This window comes from Phascolarctos cinereus, unplaced genomic scaffold (assembly GCF_003287225.1).
Source record: "Phascolarctos cinereus isolate Bilbo 61053 unplaced genomic scaffold, phaCin_HiC Scaffold_2;HRSCAF=192, whole genome shotgun sequence".
Lineage (NCBI taxonomy): Eukaryota > Metazoa > Chordata > Mammalia > Diprotodontia > Phascolarctidae > Phascolarctos > Phascolarctos cinereus.
Genome location: NW_027555625.1, coordinates 135,417,832 through 135,435,332, shown reverse-complemented (window position 1 = coordinate 135,435,332; position 17,501 = coordinate 135,417,832). Strand labels below are relative to the sequence as shown.

Sequence of the window (17,501 nt, the reverse complement as noted above, 5' to 3'; positions counted from 1 at the left end):
CTTCCAGTCCCTTAAATCTTGAGTTATATAGTGGAGAGAATATAAAGCATGGGTAATAACAATCAGCAGGTTATCATTGTTTATATATGGCATTAGAATACTTTTTGCTAAGTAGTAAGAAAGATACATGCATAAACTTACCATGTACTTACCCCATCTTTGCCCTGACTCTTCCTGACTCAGTGTTCCATCTCATTCTCACTTTCCTGACCCCAAGTGTGCTTATTAGCTCTGCTACACACATTGGTACTTTGTTGTGCCTTTATCATATTGTTCTTTAATTGTTTTACATGTATAAGTAAGTTTTGTCCTCTCAACTAGATTATAAATATGTTGAGGACAGGTTCTTTTTGAAACCCATTATTTTTAAATTATGAAAATTTTTATAAAAATCAAAAGTCATTTCCCTATTTGTCTTAAGGAAAAGGACTGACATGTTTTCAGTAAATTGAGAGCACACACACACACAGAGACAAATACACACATACACACACATGTACACACTCAACTAACAATTTATTGAGCTCCAATTGAATGGCTATGGAAACAGACGTGCATCAATATATGGCAGTAAAGAGTAATGATTTCAGTGATAATTATCAGATCAGTTCAGTGTAATTTGAGAGCCAGTTTGAATAACTGAGTTCTTAAACTCCTTCAGACCTAAGTTGTCGTCGTCGTGTGTGTGTGCGTGTGTGTGTGTGTGTGTGTGTTTGTCTGTAAAATTGCCTTCAACTCCACACTTCATTTTCCCTATCTAGATACAGCTAATGTTTTCTTGGCCTCCAAAGGAGGTACTAAACATACTCCAGTTTAAAACATATTTTAAACATATTGTGGTGTGAACACTACTGAGCACTTTTAAAAATTACATTTAAATGTTTTGCATGATTATATATGTATAACCTATACCAAATTACTATGTCAGGGAGGGAAGGAGCTAAAGAAGGAAGGGAGAAAATTTAGAACATGATTTTTTTAAATGACTATTAAAAATTGTCTTTATATGTAATTGGGAAAAAATAAAATATTATTTTTAAAAGTAAAATTACATTTAAGTACTAGTCAGAATCATTATCTGGCTAAAGGCAACTTGGAATAGTGGATGTCCAGCACACTGGACTTGGAGTTAGGAAGAGCTGAATTTTACTCAGCTTTTACTCAGAGTGATACTTTACTAACTCTTTGACCCTGGGCAAGTCATCTAATTTCTCAGTCTTAGTTTCTTCATCTGTAAAATGGGGATAACAGCCACACCTACCTTTGTTGTGAGTTGTTTGTGAGGCTCAGATGAAATAATGTGTGCAAAGAACTTTTCAAACTTTAAAGTCATATCTGTAAATGTTAATTATTTTTTATTTATGAAGATCTTTTTGCTTTATGAAGGGTTAAGTTATAGTTTTAACTGTTTTTTAGGCAAATTAAAGAAAGAGGGTGCCTTGTCAAGAGTATCTAATGAAAGTCTCCATAAAATCCAAGAAGCAGAGTCCCCGGTATTTAAGGAACTCCCTGGTGCCAAGACAAGTGATGACAGCACCGTTCCCCTCACTGGCTCGGCCCCCGAAGCCCCTGGAGTGTCTGAAGGCACAGTGAATGGAAGCCACTCGCGAGTGCCCTATGGTAAGGGGTTTCATTGATGCACTTCATGGCTTCCCTAAAGTTCAACATCTACCAAATCTAGAGGCAGAAGAATCCTCAGGAGAGCAGGCCAGCAAGCAGAGGTGCAGGACTGTGGCTAAGAGTGTGTTTGGGGTGGGGTGGGGGTATTCCCCCAACACAGATAGAATCCGCTTCCAAAGGATCTGTGCCAGTCGTGTTATCAAAGACTGCCATGCCACACAATGTATACTTCCATATGATACCCACGGTAGCCATGTGTGTTTTCTTCACTTGCAGGAGTGACTCATTAGGAGCTGTTTTTAAGAATTAAATATGTGTAGGAAAGTGTGGCTAGAATCACAGCAAGGGAGCATCTGAACAGAAGAGACAGCCTTTACCGGGGACTGCTTTTATTTTTTTCCATAAGCATAAATTAGATCCAGGTTGCCCCTGCCTAGCAGAGGGAGAGTTGAACAAAAGAGCAAAGGGCACAGTCTGCTCATTCTGGTTGGGTGCCCCCCATTTCTAGAAATGCCACTGACGGCTTCAGTATGTGAGCTGGTTGCAGTCTGTATCTGTGAAAGGAGTTACCCACATCAGTCAGATTATGCTGCAGCCATAAGAATATTGGTGCGTAAACCACTGATTTAAGGTGCTCCATCCAACAGTCCTCGTTTTTCCATGATGAAGGGAAATTCCCGGCTGAGTTGTGTCTCTGTCATCCTCCTCTGTACATCCTCCTCATGAACCTTTGGCTGGCTTCCCTCCAGTATTTGGAGGTATGGGGTAGACAAATAACATCGCACCTAGTCAAAAACCAGAACCATTCTTTTCCCAACTGTCTCTGGGGATGACAGGCAAGGACACAGCTCCCCAGGCCCTCATGGGCCTTGCTGAAGGATGTCCCTAGGGCAGCTTTCCAAAGTTACTGTCTTGGGACCGAGAGAGTCAAGAACTAGTTTGACCCAAAGAATGTAAAATGTCTGTGTCACTTAAATGTGAAAAAGTATCTCCTTTTGCTGTGCTGATCAGACTTTTCAGTAACACATAACTGCTGGGCCATAGCTTAAAATAAAAGGATGAAGGAGCCATGGCTAAACATAGAGTACACCTAACAAGGGCTGGTGAAAAATGCATTTGCCTGGACAAGTCTAGTCAAAAGGTTTTCAAACTGAAAAGGAAGGGTTAGGGAGAAAATTACCCACATAAACCCACCCAGCTAAATACCCAAGGGAGCAGCTACAGTGTAGAAAAAAGAAGAGGGGTAAAGGGCCCAGAAATTCACAGGAGACAAGATCCGGCAATGAAACGTGTGTCCTCAGATGTCTATGTGTAAATGCTGAAAATGTGAGTAAGGAGATGAGGAGAACCTGAGATCCGAATGAAAGCTGGCAAATTTAGCCTCCCAGGGATCCCTGAGACTTATTGGGGTGAGACCAAGGACTGGACTACTTCTGGAATGGTTCCTCTCATCTAAGTAAAACCGCCTGGGTAAGATGGGGTGGGAGTGAGGGCAGAGCAGCGCAGCAGGTTGGTAAATACGTGCAGGGGAGAAAATCCAGGCACCAGAGTGGGAAACAGGGTAAAGGTCATGGTCATTGGGTTTTCTCCCCATGGATGTCAAGTGCCACCAAACCTACCAGTCCTCTTTAGTCTGTGGACACAGTGCAGTGGTTCCTGAAGCATCCTTTTTTTTTTTTAAAGGGAACTTGATGTACTTTTAAAAACATAATTATTTCATGCTTTTGTAATTTAGAAGTTTCTGGGGTTTGCTTATATTCGGCACAGAATGAGAGTTCTTCTTGACCCTTTCAGGAAGAGCGCTTTCCATGACCCATGGCTCCGTGAAGTCGCCCGTGTCCAATGGCACGTTTGGGTTTGACAGTCAGATGAGAAGCGACGGACATGTCTATCACACTGTACACAAAGACTCGGGGCTCTATAAAGACTTGCTGCACAAAATCCACCTTGACAAGGGGCCTGACGAGAAGCCCTCGCAAGAAAGTAATTACAAGTTGCTTCGCCGCAACAATAGCTACACGTGCTACACCGCGGCCATCTGCGGGATGCCGGTGCACTCGGCCTTCAAAGCCGCCGACTCTTCCTCCGCGCCAGAAGACAGCGAAAAGCTCGTGAGCGATGCCGTGTCCTACTCTAAGAAGAGGCTCCGCTACGACAGCTACTCCAGCTACTGCAACGCCGTGGCCGAGGCCGAGATAGAGGCCGAGGAAGGTGGTGTGGAGATGAGGCTGGCCTCGGAGCTCGCCGACCCCAACCAGCCCCTCGAGGACCCCGGCGAAGAGGAGAAGGAGGAGAAGGACACGGCCGAAGTGCACCTGCTCTTCCATTTCCTGCAGGTCCTCACCGCCTGCTTCGGCTCCTTTGCCCATGGAGGCAACGATGTGAGGTGAGTGTAAGAGGGGGCACGCCGACCCATCCCCCGGGCTGCACCAGAGCCTGCCTGCCTGCACTGGGGTCTGTGCGCTTGCCACCAGGCTTCTGGTCTGAAGCAGAAAGACAGTCAGGACTAAAAGCAGCATGGATGTCTGTGTTCAGATTCTCTAGTTCAGCTCAGCTCAGGGGAGATTCTGAGCCCAGGCCCTGGACTTAACCTTGAGGCTAGAAATCAAACATTCCTCCCCTCCAAGATCTCGCTGGAGGAAGGCGGTGTAGGATAAAGGAAGAGGGAGAGGCTGTGGGGGTGGGGAGAGGGTCAGAAATCACCTCCTATAGGAGGAGGTGCCTGAAAGGAAGCCAGGCATGCTAAGGGATCCAGGTAAGGGTCCAGGGTGGCGGTGAGCAGAGGCGTGGAGGTTGCAAGGAGGGGTGCATAGGAGAGAGTAGTGGGAAAGAAAGCTAGTAAGAGATACTGGGTGGGAGGGCTGAGGTGTTAGGTTTTATCCTGTGGGTAGTGGGAAGCAACTGATGGCGAAAGAACATTAACCTTACAGTGGTGGGCAGCTTTAGTGGGAGGACAGAGAAACTGAGAAGTAGAGTCTAGTTAAGAAGCAATGGCCACAGGTGCTAAGACCTAAATTTGGGTGGTCGCAGTGGGGATAGAAAGGAAGGGAAAGCTGTAAGGGACATGGTGAAGGAAGAATGTCTGGGGCTTGGTGGCTTCTGTCATTTCTTAGTTTCTGTGTCTATAGTTTCGTTAAAACAAAATGACCCCTTTTTATAACTAGTTTGCCTTCTTTAAAAAAAAATGTCTGGCCTCAGACACTTGACACTTGCTAGCTGTATGACCCTGGGCAAGTCACTTCACCCCATTGCCTAGCCAAAAAAAAATCATTTTATTTATCATCCCTACAAGAGTAAATATTATTTTAGATAGGCCTGAAACACTAGAAAGTGAACTGTAGGACTAGGAAATGAGGTTGAAGAGGTATACACATACAACTTATGTGTATGATGATTGTTTTTTTCCCCTCCTAGTAATGCAATTGGCCCTCTGGTAGCTCTCTGGCTTATTTACCAACAAGGTGGGGTACTACAAGAAGCAGTTACTCCAGTCTGGTTGCTGTTCTATGGAGGAGTTGGAATTTGTGCAGGTCTCTGGGTTTGGGGGAGAAGAGTTATCCAGACAATGGGGAAAGACCTCACTCCAATCACCCCATCCAGGTGAGTGCCAAGTTATCAGTGTGAGTGACTCAGCCGGTAATGTGGTGACCATTTACAAACCGATGAATGAATGAATGAATGAATGAATGAATGTTGACCATGTGAGAGGTTTTCATTTTCCTTTTATTTCTAATTATAAATTTCTTTTTCCTTGACGATTTTAATAAAGGTCCTGATAGATATCTGGTTTACAGAAACCCCTGTGAGCTGAGGAGTCCACTGGTTTCCTAATAAGTACAGATCTATTAAGGGAGAAGATAACAATTCCTGAGCACCAGGACTCCTCCAAAGATTGAAAAAGTCTCCCTTATTTGTGTTTGTCACGCTCCTGTGGCTTCTAACAGTTTGCTCCAATGAATTCATGGTTTTCAGAGTAGAAAGGCTAGATCGGAAGCTCCCCCCACGCTGATGCAGATTCATGAGTGTGCATTGCTTCCATTCAGCAGACCCTTCTTCTGTTAATGTGATTCTGGGACAGTCAGCAGTAAACAATTGAACCAAAGAGTATTCTGGTAAGACTCTGGCACCCTGTCCGGTGTCACTTAGGACTGATACAAAGAATGACTGTGCAGTGTTTTCTTATGCCCCCTGCAGTGGATTCACTATTGAATTGGCTTCGGCGTTCACAGTTGTGATAGCTTCCAATGTTGGACTTCCTGTCAGTACTACACACTGCAAGGTATGCGTCTGCCAAGCGACTGCAGTCCAGGCGGGGGGTCCCACTGGACTTCAGTCCTCGGGCTGCCACGGTCAGTTTCGAGTGGCAAAGGGAAGGTGGGGAAAGTTGATGCCTGTATGTAGCTTCGCTCTTTTTGAAACAGGCGCCTGCCCAGCTTTGTTGACAATGGCTGCCTCCCATCGAGAGTAGCCTGTGTTTTCTAGAACACTCGGAAGTGGATGGTGCAGCCTTTTCCCGGCTGTGCCACTTGGGCTTGGCCCCGAGCTCTCACTTCCTGTTCAGCAGCTGGGACATCTCCGCTTCCTTGATGCATGCACGCATGGCAAGGGCTTCCCCTCATCAAATCTGGGCGGCAGATTCTCCATTTGTCCTTTCTCTTCTTTTTCTTTCATTGTTTCCACAGTGGATTTTGCATTGAAGTAATGTGTGCGCTAACCGTGCTATTAGCCTCAAATGGGGGCATTCCAATCAGCTCCACTCACTGCAAGGTATTGGGAGTTGATAGAGGAAATTGAGCTAAAATCAATCATCCAAATGAAATTGAAATAAACAGTTGTTTCAGTTTGCTTTCTTTAGGTAGCCCTCAAAGGGACCACCATGTCTTATGGTCACTTCCGGTTTACAAGTTAGTTATGAAGTTGACCACCAGCAGTGTGGGGTAGTGGGAAAGACCATTGGTCTTGGAGTCAGCAGTGCTGGGTTCAGAACCTGGCACCAACACTAACCTTATGACTCTGGGCAAGACATGCCCCTTGAACCTCAGTCTCCTCTTCTGTAGGAAATGAGGATGATGATAATTGCACTCCATGATCTCTATTTACCTAGATGTGAGTGAGCTTCTTACTCAAAAGAACGCAAAGGATAATTCCTGTCATAGTAGATAAATGAAGGGGTTACCAAGAAAATGCCAAACACATTGGGATACATCCAGAAATGCCCACCATTATTATTCAGACTCCACAAATTAAAAAATACTTCCCAATTATCCTAGATGCTTCTGAATTCACCTACAGATGCTGTGGGCTCCATCTAAAGAGAATGGACTAGAAGTGATTTTCTAATAAAATTACATAGCGTTGCTGAGGGAAGGTTCTAAATTGGTCATAATTAATATTTAAGACTAACCTAGGACCCTCACTTGGTGTATAAAAGATTAAGCAGCAGTAGGGAGAGGATTTTTTTTTCACCATAAAGTATAGAAATTCCTCCCTAGCTTAAGGGGGGTGAGGGGGGAGTGATTTTTTAAAATACCCTTTAGAGGGAATCATTCTGTCCCTGTCATTAGAAGTGAACATTTTTTCAGCTCTAGGATCATAGGACTTAGAACATTTGAGATCTTCTGGACCAACACTTCATTTTACAGATGAGAAAGTGAGGCCCAGAGCAGTGACACAGCCAGGTTCACATGGATAGTTAAGGAAAGGCTGGCCTTTCCAAACCAGCTGTGGGTCACAAATAACTGTTGGGCTTTTAAAAATTGTATCTTAATGTGTGTTAGAAGTGCATGTTACCAACTACATTCCTTTCCTAAAAAATACTTTTTTTAACGGGTTGGAGAGGAGGGAAGTATTATTGGCTTATGAATGAACATAGACGCTATATAAGGAGCAATCCTAATGAAATCAAACTGTTTCAAAGCAACTAAAGAAATCTCTTGAAGAAATATTGCAGATTATTTCTTTAGTTTCTCTAGTTTGCTAACTGCTTTCCTAACTTTTCATTCATCAGAATGTTTATTAACAAACTAACTTGTTATATTGTTTTTAATATAATAATTAAATCCTACAACAGGATTTAATAATAAGTAATGCCAATCTTGCTGATACCACCAGTATCCCAGATGTAAACTACTTAGAAACTAAAATATACAACCTACATATGAATAACAAACTCCAACATTTTGTCTTAAAGTATAATTTTCTACAAGTCAGTCAGTGAACTTCAATGGTAATGAAAAGGAGCTATTAGCAATGTATTTATGCTAGAATAATATATTTAGGTTTAATATAGATAAAGAATTTGTCCTGAGATTTGTAAACCTCAGCTAGATTTGGGACAACCAGTAACAAGTGTATAAGCTATTTTATTTTAAAATATCCTTCAAACATCGTCTGTATAGTAGGTGCCGATTCCTCTTACCTACATAAACATCTCAGCATTTCCCCAGCCATAAGCGTATCAGAAATGAAGGATGTTTTAGAAAGTAATGGTTGTCTTGGAACCATATGGAGCCTGTGACTTTTTTGGAAAAAATTTTTTTGGTAACTGTATTTTAGTATAATTGGTTTCCTTTGCAACTGTATGTGTTTTATTTTATGCCTATAAAAATTTTGTTTTGATAAGGACTTCATCAGACTGACTGCCAAAAGGGTATCTGTGACACAAGATGAGAACTCCAGAGCTAGAAGAATATGAATATCAGATTCATATTAGTATATAAATCATGGTAGAGCAGTGCCTAGAAAACCTAATTAGGTGTTCAGGCTTCAATAAAGAAGCAATTCTCTTTGCTTCTGAAACGTTATATTATGATTAACTCACTCTGTAGACCCCTCCCTTAAATTCCTGTTCTGCTGGAGGTGAGCCTGACCACTTCTGCCAAGGTGTGAGAAACTCTGCCAAGTGTACCAGGCTAGAAAGCCTTTCAGGGTGGCCCCAGTGATGGACTGTGTGCCTGCCAACCAGTGACCAGCGCAGGGAGAAAGGTCAGCAGAAGAGTGGCCAACAGGGCATGAATAGTTTTGGACAGAGAAATTTGTGGGGGGAAAAAAGCAGTAAGTCATGGAGTACTCATGCCGGTGGAATCACAGGTTTTCCCTTTTTTTTTTTTTTTAAGTACTAAAGCATCATTAGACCTACACTTGAGAACTGTTCCTGGAGACCAAATATTTATTTTTCATATTAGCCTTCCGCTGTTCCTGAAATGCCTACCATTAGTAGTGTGGGTTAAGACATTCTGTCACCTACGAGGAATAATCTGACTAATGAATGTAAGCCCTTAGAAAACATAATCTGGAAAGGAAATTTTAATTTAAATTTTTATCAGTCAAACATTTACTAAGTGCACTTCCCAGGGAATACAAAAACAGAAAAGAAACAGTACTTTACCTAATGGAATTTACATTCTCATGGAGAGACTGCGAGTCTATAGAGATATCGTATGTGTGTTTAGAGAACCAGAACACCTTTCCCCATGAAAACCAGAACCCCTGCATGTCCAGCAGATGGAGGTGGGAGTGGGGAGATCCCCTATCATCCCCCACATGGATCTATACAAAACACATACAAAGATAACCTTAGGGGTGTAAAATAACTTGAGAGAGAGTGAGGTCCTACAAAAGTGCACCCCTGGGGGACTTGTGCCTTCCTATTGGGGAATGGGGGCAGGGACCACAGGCAGGAGGGCAAGACAGCCCCAAGGGGAGCAATGAAATGAAGCAGCCTTCAGACACAAACTCATGTTTCATAGTTTTACTATGTTCCTGTAGCATCAAAATTTAGAAAGAGAGGCATTGTTTGCCTTATGATATATGGTTTAATTATTACCAGTAATGTGAGTACTCCCAAATTTCTCAAGTATCTCCCAAGAATTTCTTAATCCAGCTCAAAGGAGGCCTATGAGAAAAGTTCATCACGTGGTTCAGAATGCTCCTGCTAATGAAGAAGTGCCCGTGTTCCTGGGTGTGACCCAAGAGCTTTCATTTTGGGTACTGCCAGGGATGGGGTTGGAAGGGAAGAAGAAGAAGGAGTCAGCTTCTCTTGGCACCATTTGTGGGCAAGGAAATAGGGAAAGCAGATCTGCCGTCCGCCCTCCAAAGAAAAATGTCAAGAGACATTCCTGGATGATGAGTCGGTACCATCCTTACCTTTGAATGAGAAAGGACTCTGCTACATAAAATATGCCTGTGAGTCAGAGCTTCAGGCATAGATTGACAGTGTCCAGTCACTCCCTAAGTCAGATGGCATCCACCACATATTTCTTCTGCATGCCTAGAACCCTGAGAGGAACATGTGGGCTGAAATATGTGAGAGTGGAGGATGGAATGAAGAATCAGGCCCTATGGAAGCAAAATCATGAATCCCAAAGCAGTTAGCTGTTTCTGATGGCACATTGTAAATCATAAATGATAATGAAACCTCCTTGAGAGTTTTTCTGGTTTGTCCTAAATGGTTGTGTAGAGATGGTTCTACACATGTTGTTTGAGAAAATAGCAGACATGGTGTAGGGGAAGGAGCCTGACAGTTGGAAGTCGCAGTGCCTGGCCTGGGTTCAGATCCTGGCCTAGACACTGGCTAGCTGTATGATTTGTGTTAAGTCTCTCCCTCTCAGGAGCTTCAGCACTAGCATTGGTAAAGCAGAAACATGCACACAGGGTGGGCATCTACTACATACCACACATGGTCAGGCACTGGGCAGACCAGGAAAAGGGTAGGAAGGTGGGGTTTTATTATTCATATCTCCAGCTAGTTGTCACTAATTCCCTATCACTTTTGTCAAGGTGCTTATCTTTATTATTAGCTGACACCATAGGGGAAGGGTGGAGAACTCTAGGTCCTCAGGTGTGGCCTTTTGACCGAGTCCTCAGAACAAGTCTTTTGTTAAGGGGATTTGTTCTGTGAAGTTTGGATTCAGTCAAAGAGGGCACTTGAGGACCTAGAGGGCCACATGTTCCCTACCCCTGTTTTTTGAACGTCTACAAAGCCCTTTACATACATTATCTCATTGGAGCATCACGTTAGAATGTGGTTGATGCTGGTGGGACGAGGCGGTGAAACTCAGGGCAGGGCACCAGGTGTTACCATTGCTCTTTGCAGCTGCTTGCAAAGATTTTTCAGAGAGAAGATTGCAGTGAAGAATGAAAATGAGCTTTTGGAATTATCAATGTATTCCATTCAGGCACACTCTTCTCCTTTGCCACAGAAAATCAAGACCTGGAGAGCTAGAAAAGGACACCCAGGTGCCGGCTCTCCTCAGTGTCGGTGCAGCTTCTCCCTACTCTACAGATGGCAAAATGTGCACCAAAGGATAAAAGACAGTAAAAATAATAATCATTTAAACTGCCTTTTACACCGCCATTTAAGGTTTGCAGGCATTTACAACACACACTGTTCCTCACGACAAGCCTTACCCCAGGTCCAGTCCCCCAGCCAGGTTGCTAAGTGTGTTCTCTTCTTCACGTAGCTGTGTCTGTGAGAGTTCCTGGTGGCCACTAGCAAATAGCCACTCGTTACTGTGTGGGTTCTCCCACACGGTCAGCTTAGAGAGGTCACCTAGTGTAACCCTCCAGTTTTTATTGGTCAGGAAACTAGGTACAGGGTCAGGGGGACGTGATTTGCCCATGGTCACACTTCCAGTTAGTGGCAGAGGCAATTGGTCAATCAGTAAACATTTATTCAGCTGCTCCTGTGTGCCCCAGGAACTGTACTAAGCTCTAGGGTCACAGAAAGTGGCCAAAGCCATTTCCTGCCCTCAAGGAGTTTACAGTCTGACAGGCAGGACTTGAACCCTTGTCTGTTAACTTCCTGCTTTTCACATTTTTAAAATTATGCATCTCATTACCAAGGAGCTAAGCCCATCAGACACATCAGTTTACCTCTGATCAAAGCAGGAAAATTTTAAACAGGCAGTTAGCCTTGAAAATAGAAATGTTCACAGAAGCAAAGTTCACTGATTTGCTAATGATCCTTTCTTTAGATAGCTGACTAATGATGTGGTCACAGCTACTATGTTTGTGAGCTCTCTGATACAAATTTAGACCCAATTACTTCCAGACGGTGCAGATTTTGGATTATCCACTGTTTGTATTTCTCATCTGACAGCTGTGTAAAGGAACGTATTTTATAAACCCTAAAGCACTATGTGAGTTCTTGTCTCCATTATGAGTGTGGATTGTTCAGAACAGCACGAGGCATCTCTCAGCTGGAGTAGTCTTGACTCCAGACAGCCAGTCTGGATGATTGAAAGGAAGCTATTTGATTTGGTTTTCCATTCTGCATGACCCTACTGTGACTGAGCGGATAAGTCCTCTCTGACCTACCTGAGGCACGTAGAAGTTCCAGCCCAGAGTTACGTAGGTTTTCTTCATAAAAGTAATAATAATGCCCTTCACTAGTGTTTATAGAGCACTTTCCAGTTGGCAAAGCACTTCATGTTCACGAGCCCATTTCATCTCAATAACCCCGGGAGGTAGGGGCTATTTTATAGGAGAGAGGTACTCATTTTATACCTGACGGAGAAGGAGGTTTAGTGACTTGCCCAGCATCACACAACCAAGAAGTGTCTGAGGCAGGAATTAGATTCTGGTCTTCCTGATGCCGTGACCAGCACACTGTCCACTGAAACTCTACCCCATCCCCCCTTTTTTGTCCCAGACCCGTGTTTTCTATACTCTTCCAGTGAAAACACAGACATCCCCTGGCCAGGGATGCGCAGCCAGTGTGTATCATTAGCACCAGATCCCAGCTCTTCTGCTCCTTAGGCTCCCCCCTTCTCTCTCTCTGCACCCCAGCGCTTCCTCCTCAAGATTCACTGAGTGATTACAGAGAATCCCACTTCACCTGTAGAACAGAGCCAGCAGAAGAATTAGTGTTACTGGAAAAGAGTTGTTTGCCAGGTGTAGGGAATTTCAAAAGCCACGGTTAGAATGTTCTCAGTTCATTAATTAGCTGAGGTTCTTTTCCCCTGCTGGTGGGGTTTGCCGAGAAAGCGCATTCAAATTAACCCAGAAACTGGGCAGACAAATGGAAAATATTTGATCCTGCTAAAGAATTTGAGTTTTGATTAAGGGAAGAATCACTATTGTGATTTTTCCTCCTGGGTAGAGACCTTGTTCTCTGTTTATCCCTTTATAACTTCCCAATTAAGGGTAAAGTGTGATTTCTCATTTACTGGAGAGAACAATCGGTATGGAACATATGCAGGAAACCCCCCTGGTGGGAGGGTTCAGAATTCAGACTGCCTTCCGCCCCAAGGCCCAGCCGCCCATTCCCATTCCTACCTACTTTGAGGCTTTCTTTACTGTTTGCACTGAAAAACTGAAAGTATTATACTAGGGGGGACCTCTCAAACTATTCTCCACAAATGGGAAATTTAAAAAAAAAATTACCGTAATCCCTTCTGTAGTCCAGAAACAGGCAGTGGATAGGACTCCAGGCCTGCAGTCAGGAAGAGTCATGTTCCTGAGTTCAAATCTGGCCTCAGACACTTCCTAGGTTTGTGACCCTGGTCAGGTCACTAATCCTGTTTGCCTCAGTTTCCTCATCTGTAAAATTACCTGGAGAAGGAAATGGCAAACCACTCCAGTATCTTTGCCAAGAAAACCCCAAATGGGGTCACAGAGAGTCAGACACAACTGAAAAACAATTGACAGTCCAAGAATAGGTTCATCAGAGTTCATCAGAATCTCAGTTATCAGTGCATATGACATTCATGGGGTACAATGGAAAGGCTGCTGGAGCCAGTCAGAAGACTTGGATTTGAATCCCAGCTCTGCCCCATGATATCTGTGCCAAATGGGGTGGCTGGGCTAGATGACCTCCACTGACCTTCCATCTCTAAGTCTGTGTCGCTAATGCTGACGTGACACTGACCATGAGGCAGCCCTTGAGATTCTGCAGTGTCAGGGTCACCATTACGAAAATCAGTTGTTAATGATAGGGGATAAAAACGTTCATTTATAAATCCTAAGCATGGCACCTCATTATTTCATCCTCACAACAATCCTAGGAGGTAGGCAAATCCAGCTGTCCCCCTTTTACAGATAAGGAAACTGAAGGTGAAAGATAATTGAGTCATCAAAAACCCTTGGACTCTGTCTTCCAAAGAGGAAGTGGACTTTATGTGACACTACCACGGCTGAAGACGTGCAGAAGCAGAGGTTAATCACAGTTTACAGTGGGTAGAACACTGGCTTAGCTCTCTTTCAACGGACCACAGTTGTCTCCATCACTTGTATCCAGATAAAATTCTAAGTGTTTCCCTTCATGTAGGTACATCTGGTCTTTAGATTCTGGCAACATCACAACAGCCCTTCCTATTCTGAGTGTTATCATCTGGATGATTAGCTAGTATGCCTTTACTGGCACTCAGTTTGATTTAGGCAATCAGCAGAGCCCAGGTATGCTTTAGGGAGGCATCGCAGTGTGCCATGGTGCTATTCAAGTAGCCTGTCGTTTGGGGCTGTCTTTGAAGGTCGAGACCCATTCTAAGTCATGGGTTAGTTGTGTTCTTCAATAACATTGCTTTTTAATAATTTCATATTTTTCCACTTTATGACTGTGTCCAGAGACCCCGAAGCAAAGTTTGCTTGTTAAAATTCAACCCCTAAACCACTAGAAAATCAGAAGCAGGTGTTTAGAAGATAGCTAAGGCATTTGGGGATTTATAATGTCCATGTGTCTCTAGTAGGAGATGCAGAAATTGGCAGTCATGCCTCACATAATGGCAATGTTTGTGTCAATGAGTGTTTTACTTCAGAATTGTTACCAAATATATGGAAGGGACTTAAGTAAATAGTATGCTTGCCTAAAAATGCAGATGTTACAATGGGCAGGATCCTGTGGAGGGGAAAGGGACACCTGATCAGACCTGTAAGGACTTCAAACAAAGATGTTTTCTTTGGTTTTCACATTGCATTGACTTTATAATAGGAAACATTTAATTACTTAAACTCCCCTGGATCCAAACAGTGGCAAGGGAGCAGACGGGACTGCCAACTGGTGCCCAGCTTAGAGACATGGGCAGTGGTAAGCTGAAGGAATAATTTCACCCGTTGTCCTGGGACTTGTTCATCTCTCAGGTCAGCCACGGTATCAGCAAGCTGGCATTAGTTGATTGTAAAACCCTTTTCTTGCTTTGCCAGACCATGTTTTCACTTGTAAACACTCACATCCCTCCAGGTCGGCTCCGTGGTAGCAGTGGGCTGGATCCGTTCACGAAAGGCCGTCGACTGGCATCTCTTCCGGAACATCTTTGTGGCCTGGTTTGTGACTGTCCCAGTGGCTGGTTTATTCAGCGCCGCGGTGATGGCCATCTTAATGTATGGCATCCTGCCATATGTGTGAAGGGGCACCAAGATATAAACACATACATCAGTAAAGGGAGAGTCCAGTGTGTGTATGGGTGTGACACAGTGTGGCTGGCTCTTCCTGGCACACACATGGCACACACGTCTATGGCACGCACATACATGCTCGCTCTAAGCCACCAGCTTCACTGTATCCCGGAGTACAGACAGTGACCCCAGTCACTACACTATCCGCCCAAGCGGCAGGACCCCAGCTTCCGTCATCTAACTTAACTACTGTCTATAAAAACGTGTGCTCAATTGGTGATATAACACGTGATGCTGTTACTTATATATTAAATACATACTATCTACATAGAGTAGGAAGCACTACTACTGCAAATATATTCAGAGTTGGGGTGGAGAGGATTGTCTAGAATTATCCAATAAATCTGTATATAGTTATTTCTGTGGCGGTTTTAAAAAGCCTTTTCAAGGCAATTGTAGATTGGGAAATGCTTTTTTCCCCCGTTTGTAAGATAAATGAGGTACAGGCTATATAACACACATTTGAAAACACTGTATGTAGGTCTGTAATGGTCTCTGTGCTATGGAAATGATACTGGAACAAAAGTTCACAAGTGCTTTCATGCATAATTTGTCCATATACTGTATTGATTATTGTGTAATATATTGTAATTGCTTTTGTAAATACTTAAAACTGTAACTTTTTAATGGTGCATTTCCCTTATACATTTTGGATCAGAGAGTTTTAGAGAGTACCAAAGAAGCAGGGGAGTATTTCGCCAGTATTACATTTTCACACTGTATTTATCTCCTTCCTTGTTTCCACTATTTTAAACCGGGATGTGGCAAGACCAATCATGTTTGACCCTGCCCCAAAGTAGTTTGTCATGACTGATGTACCCATCATTCCCATGCAGCATCGATGATCTCGCTACCTTCCCTTCCCTTCTCCCCCTTCCTTGCCCGTATACCACATAACAGGAAGCTCTTGAGTGTTCTAGAGTTCTGTGGCTTATTAGAGAGAACATACAATTTTAAGGAAATGTGATAAAAGGGTGCAGGATCAGGTCTGCACTTCAAATGGTCCCCCTAACCCTTCTCCCTACCCGTATGAGCTCATCAAAGAAACTCCAGTCACAGACTTTGAAATAAGTGTTATATATGCTATGATGGGACATTAGAGAACTGACTATTCAGTTACCAATTCAAGAAGGAAATTCTGGTTTTGATTTTAGTCAAAACAGTCACTGATCAGAATGTACATTGGCTTAAGGCATATATTGGAGGACAGGAGCTGATCAAACCAGGACCCTACCCTGTCCTTCAGCTGTTGTTTTTTGTAGGTGTGAGGGAGGGAGAAAGCTTGACTAATGTTTAGGAACTATTGAAATGCTGCTAAATTTTTGATATTGACAGACATTTTATTGGTACTTCATTGTGATTTTTTCATTAATCAGCCATATTAAGTTTATAATAAAAATGATCCCTGAAAATACTGCTCATTGGAATTTTTTTTTAACTTAAAATTGGATTTTCTTTATGTTGTCTTACTTTTTTGTTTGAGAGTGCAGAGGTTGGGGTTCGCATGTGGTATGGATGAATTTTAATGGGAATATTTTATACCTGTATAATGCCATCTGAATCCATCCATTTTTGCCCACTGTGCCCCAAGCCTAGAATGCTCTTCCATCTTATCTCCCCCTCTGGGCTTCCCCAGCTTCCTTCAAGTTCTAACTAAAATCCCACCTTTCTGCAGGGCATCTGTCTTGAACCGCTCTGATGCTAGAGCCTTCCCTGTAATGATTATCTCAAATGTACTATGTATTGTTGTTCTTCAGTCATTTTCAGTCATGTCCAACTCTTTGTGGCCCTTTGAGGTTTTCTTGGCAAAAATACTGGAGTGCTTTGCCATTTCCTTCTTTAGCTCATTTTACAGAGAAGGAAACTGAGGCAAACAGGGTTAAGTGACTTGCCCAGGGTCACACAGCTAGTGTCTGCATCTGGATTTGAACTCAGGTCCTCCTGACCCTAGGCCCCAGTTCTATCTACTGAGCCACCTTGCTGGCCCATTGATGAGAGTTAGCAAGTCCTTTAGGCAACAATTTACTTCTCCTTTTCACACCCTACCAAAAGCAGGAATGCCCTGTCTTGACTCTAACTACCACACTGTTAGTTCACAGTACGAGTTTCTGTTTTTCAGGGTCTTGGTGATATGCCACCCTGGAGGCACCCAAAGAATAAACATTCTGACTTGTTCCCAATTCATGTTTTGCATAACATCTTATCTATAGGGACATGGTCCTATTTGGTAAAAATGGTTTGGTAGCAATAAAACCACTAAATTTTAAAACATATAGCTCAGCAGCAAAGGACCTGGGAGAGTCCCAGCTATTCCATCTTAATTCCCCCTTCACCATCGAACAATTCAGTTCAGTTCCAAAAATAGGCACTTGCTTGTTGTCCAGTACAGTGTATTTTGATGATCAAATCCAGAAAAGAAGAAAGTAGCGCACCAAAGAGGTAAGACAAGTGTCTGACCAGGAAGGAAAAAAGAAAGGAAGAAGGGAGAA

The 17,501-nt window shown here is 43.2% G+C and overlaps 1 protein-coding gene across 11 annotated transcripts in view; it reads left to right on the top strand.

Annotated features, from left to right (window-relative positions):
- SLC20A2 (solute carrier family 20 member 2) overlaps positions 1-16,426 on the top strand; it is a 114,082-nt gene extending 97,656 nt beyond the window's left edge. For 10 of the 11 annotated variants that reach the window (XM_020969575.2, XM_020969567.2, XM_020969571.2 and 7 more), the window contains 5 exons: positions 1,417-1,620; positions 3,415-4,006; positions 5,035-5,220; positions 5,815-5,899; positions 14,798-16,426. In XM_020969575.2, the coding sequence (XP_020825234.1) occupies positions 1,417-1,620; positions 3,415-4,006; positions 5,035-5,220; positions 5,815-5,899; positions 14,798-14,962 (1,232 nt within the window). In that variant the 3' untranslated portion in view covers positions 14,963-16,426. Of the gene's footprint in view, positions 1-1,416; positions 1,621-3,414; positions 4,007-5,034; positions 5,221-5,814; positions 5,900-6,302; positions 6,388-14,797 lie in introns of all 11 variants that reach the window. The other variant, XM_020969576.2, reaches the window with a different exon arrangement.
- The last annotated feature ends 1,075 nt before the right edge of the window (positions 16,427-17,501 follow it).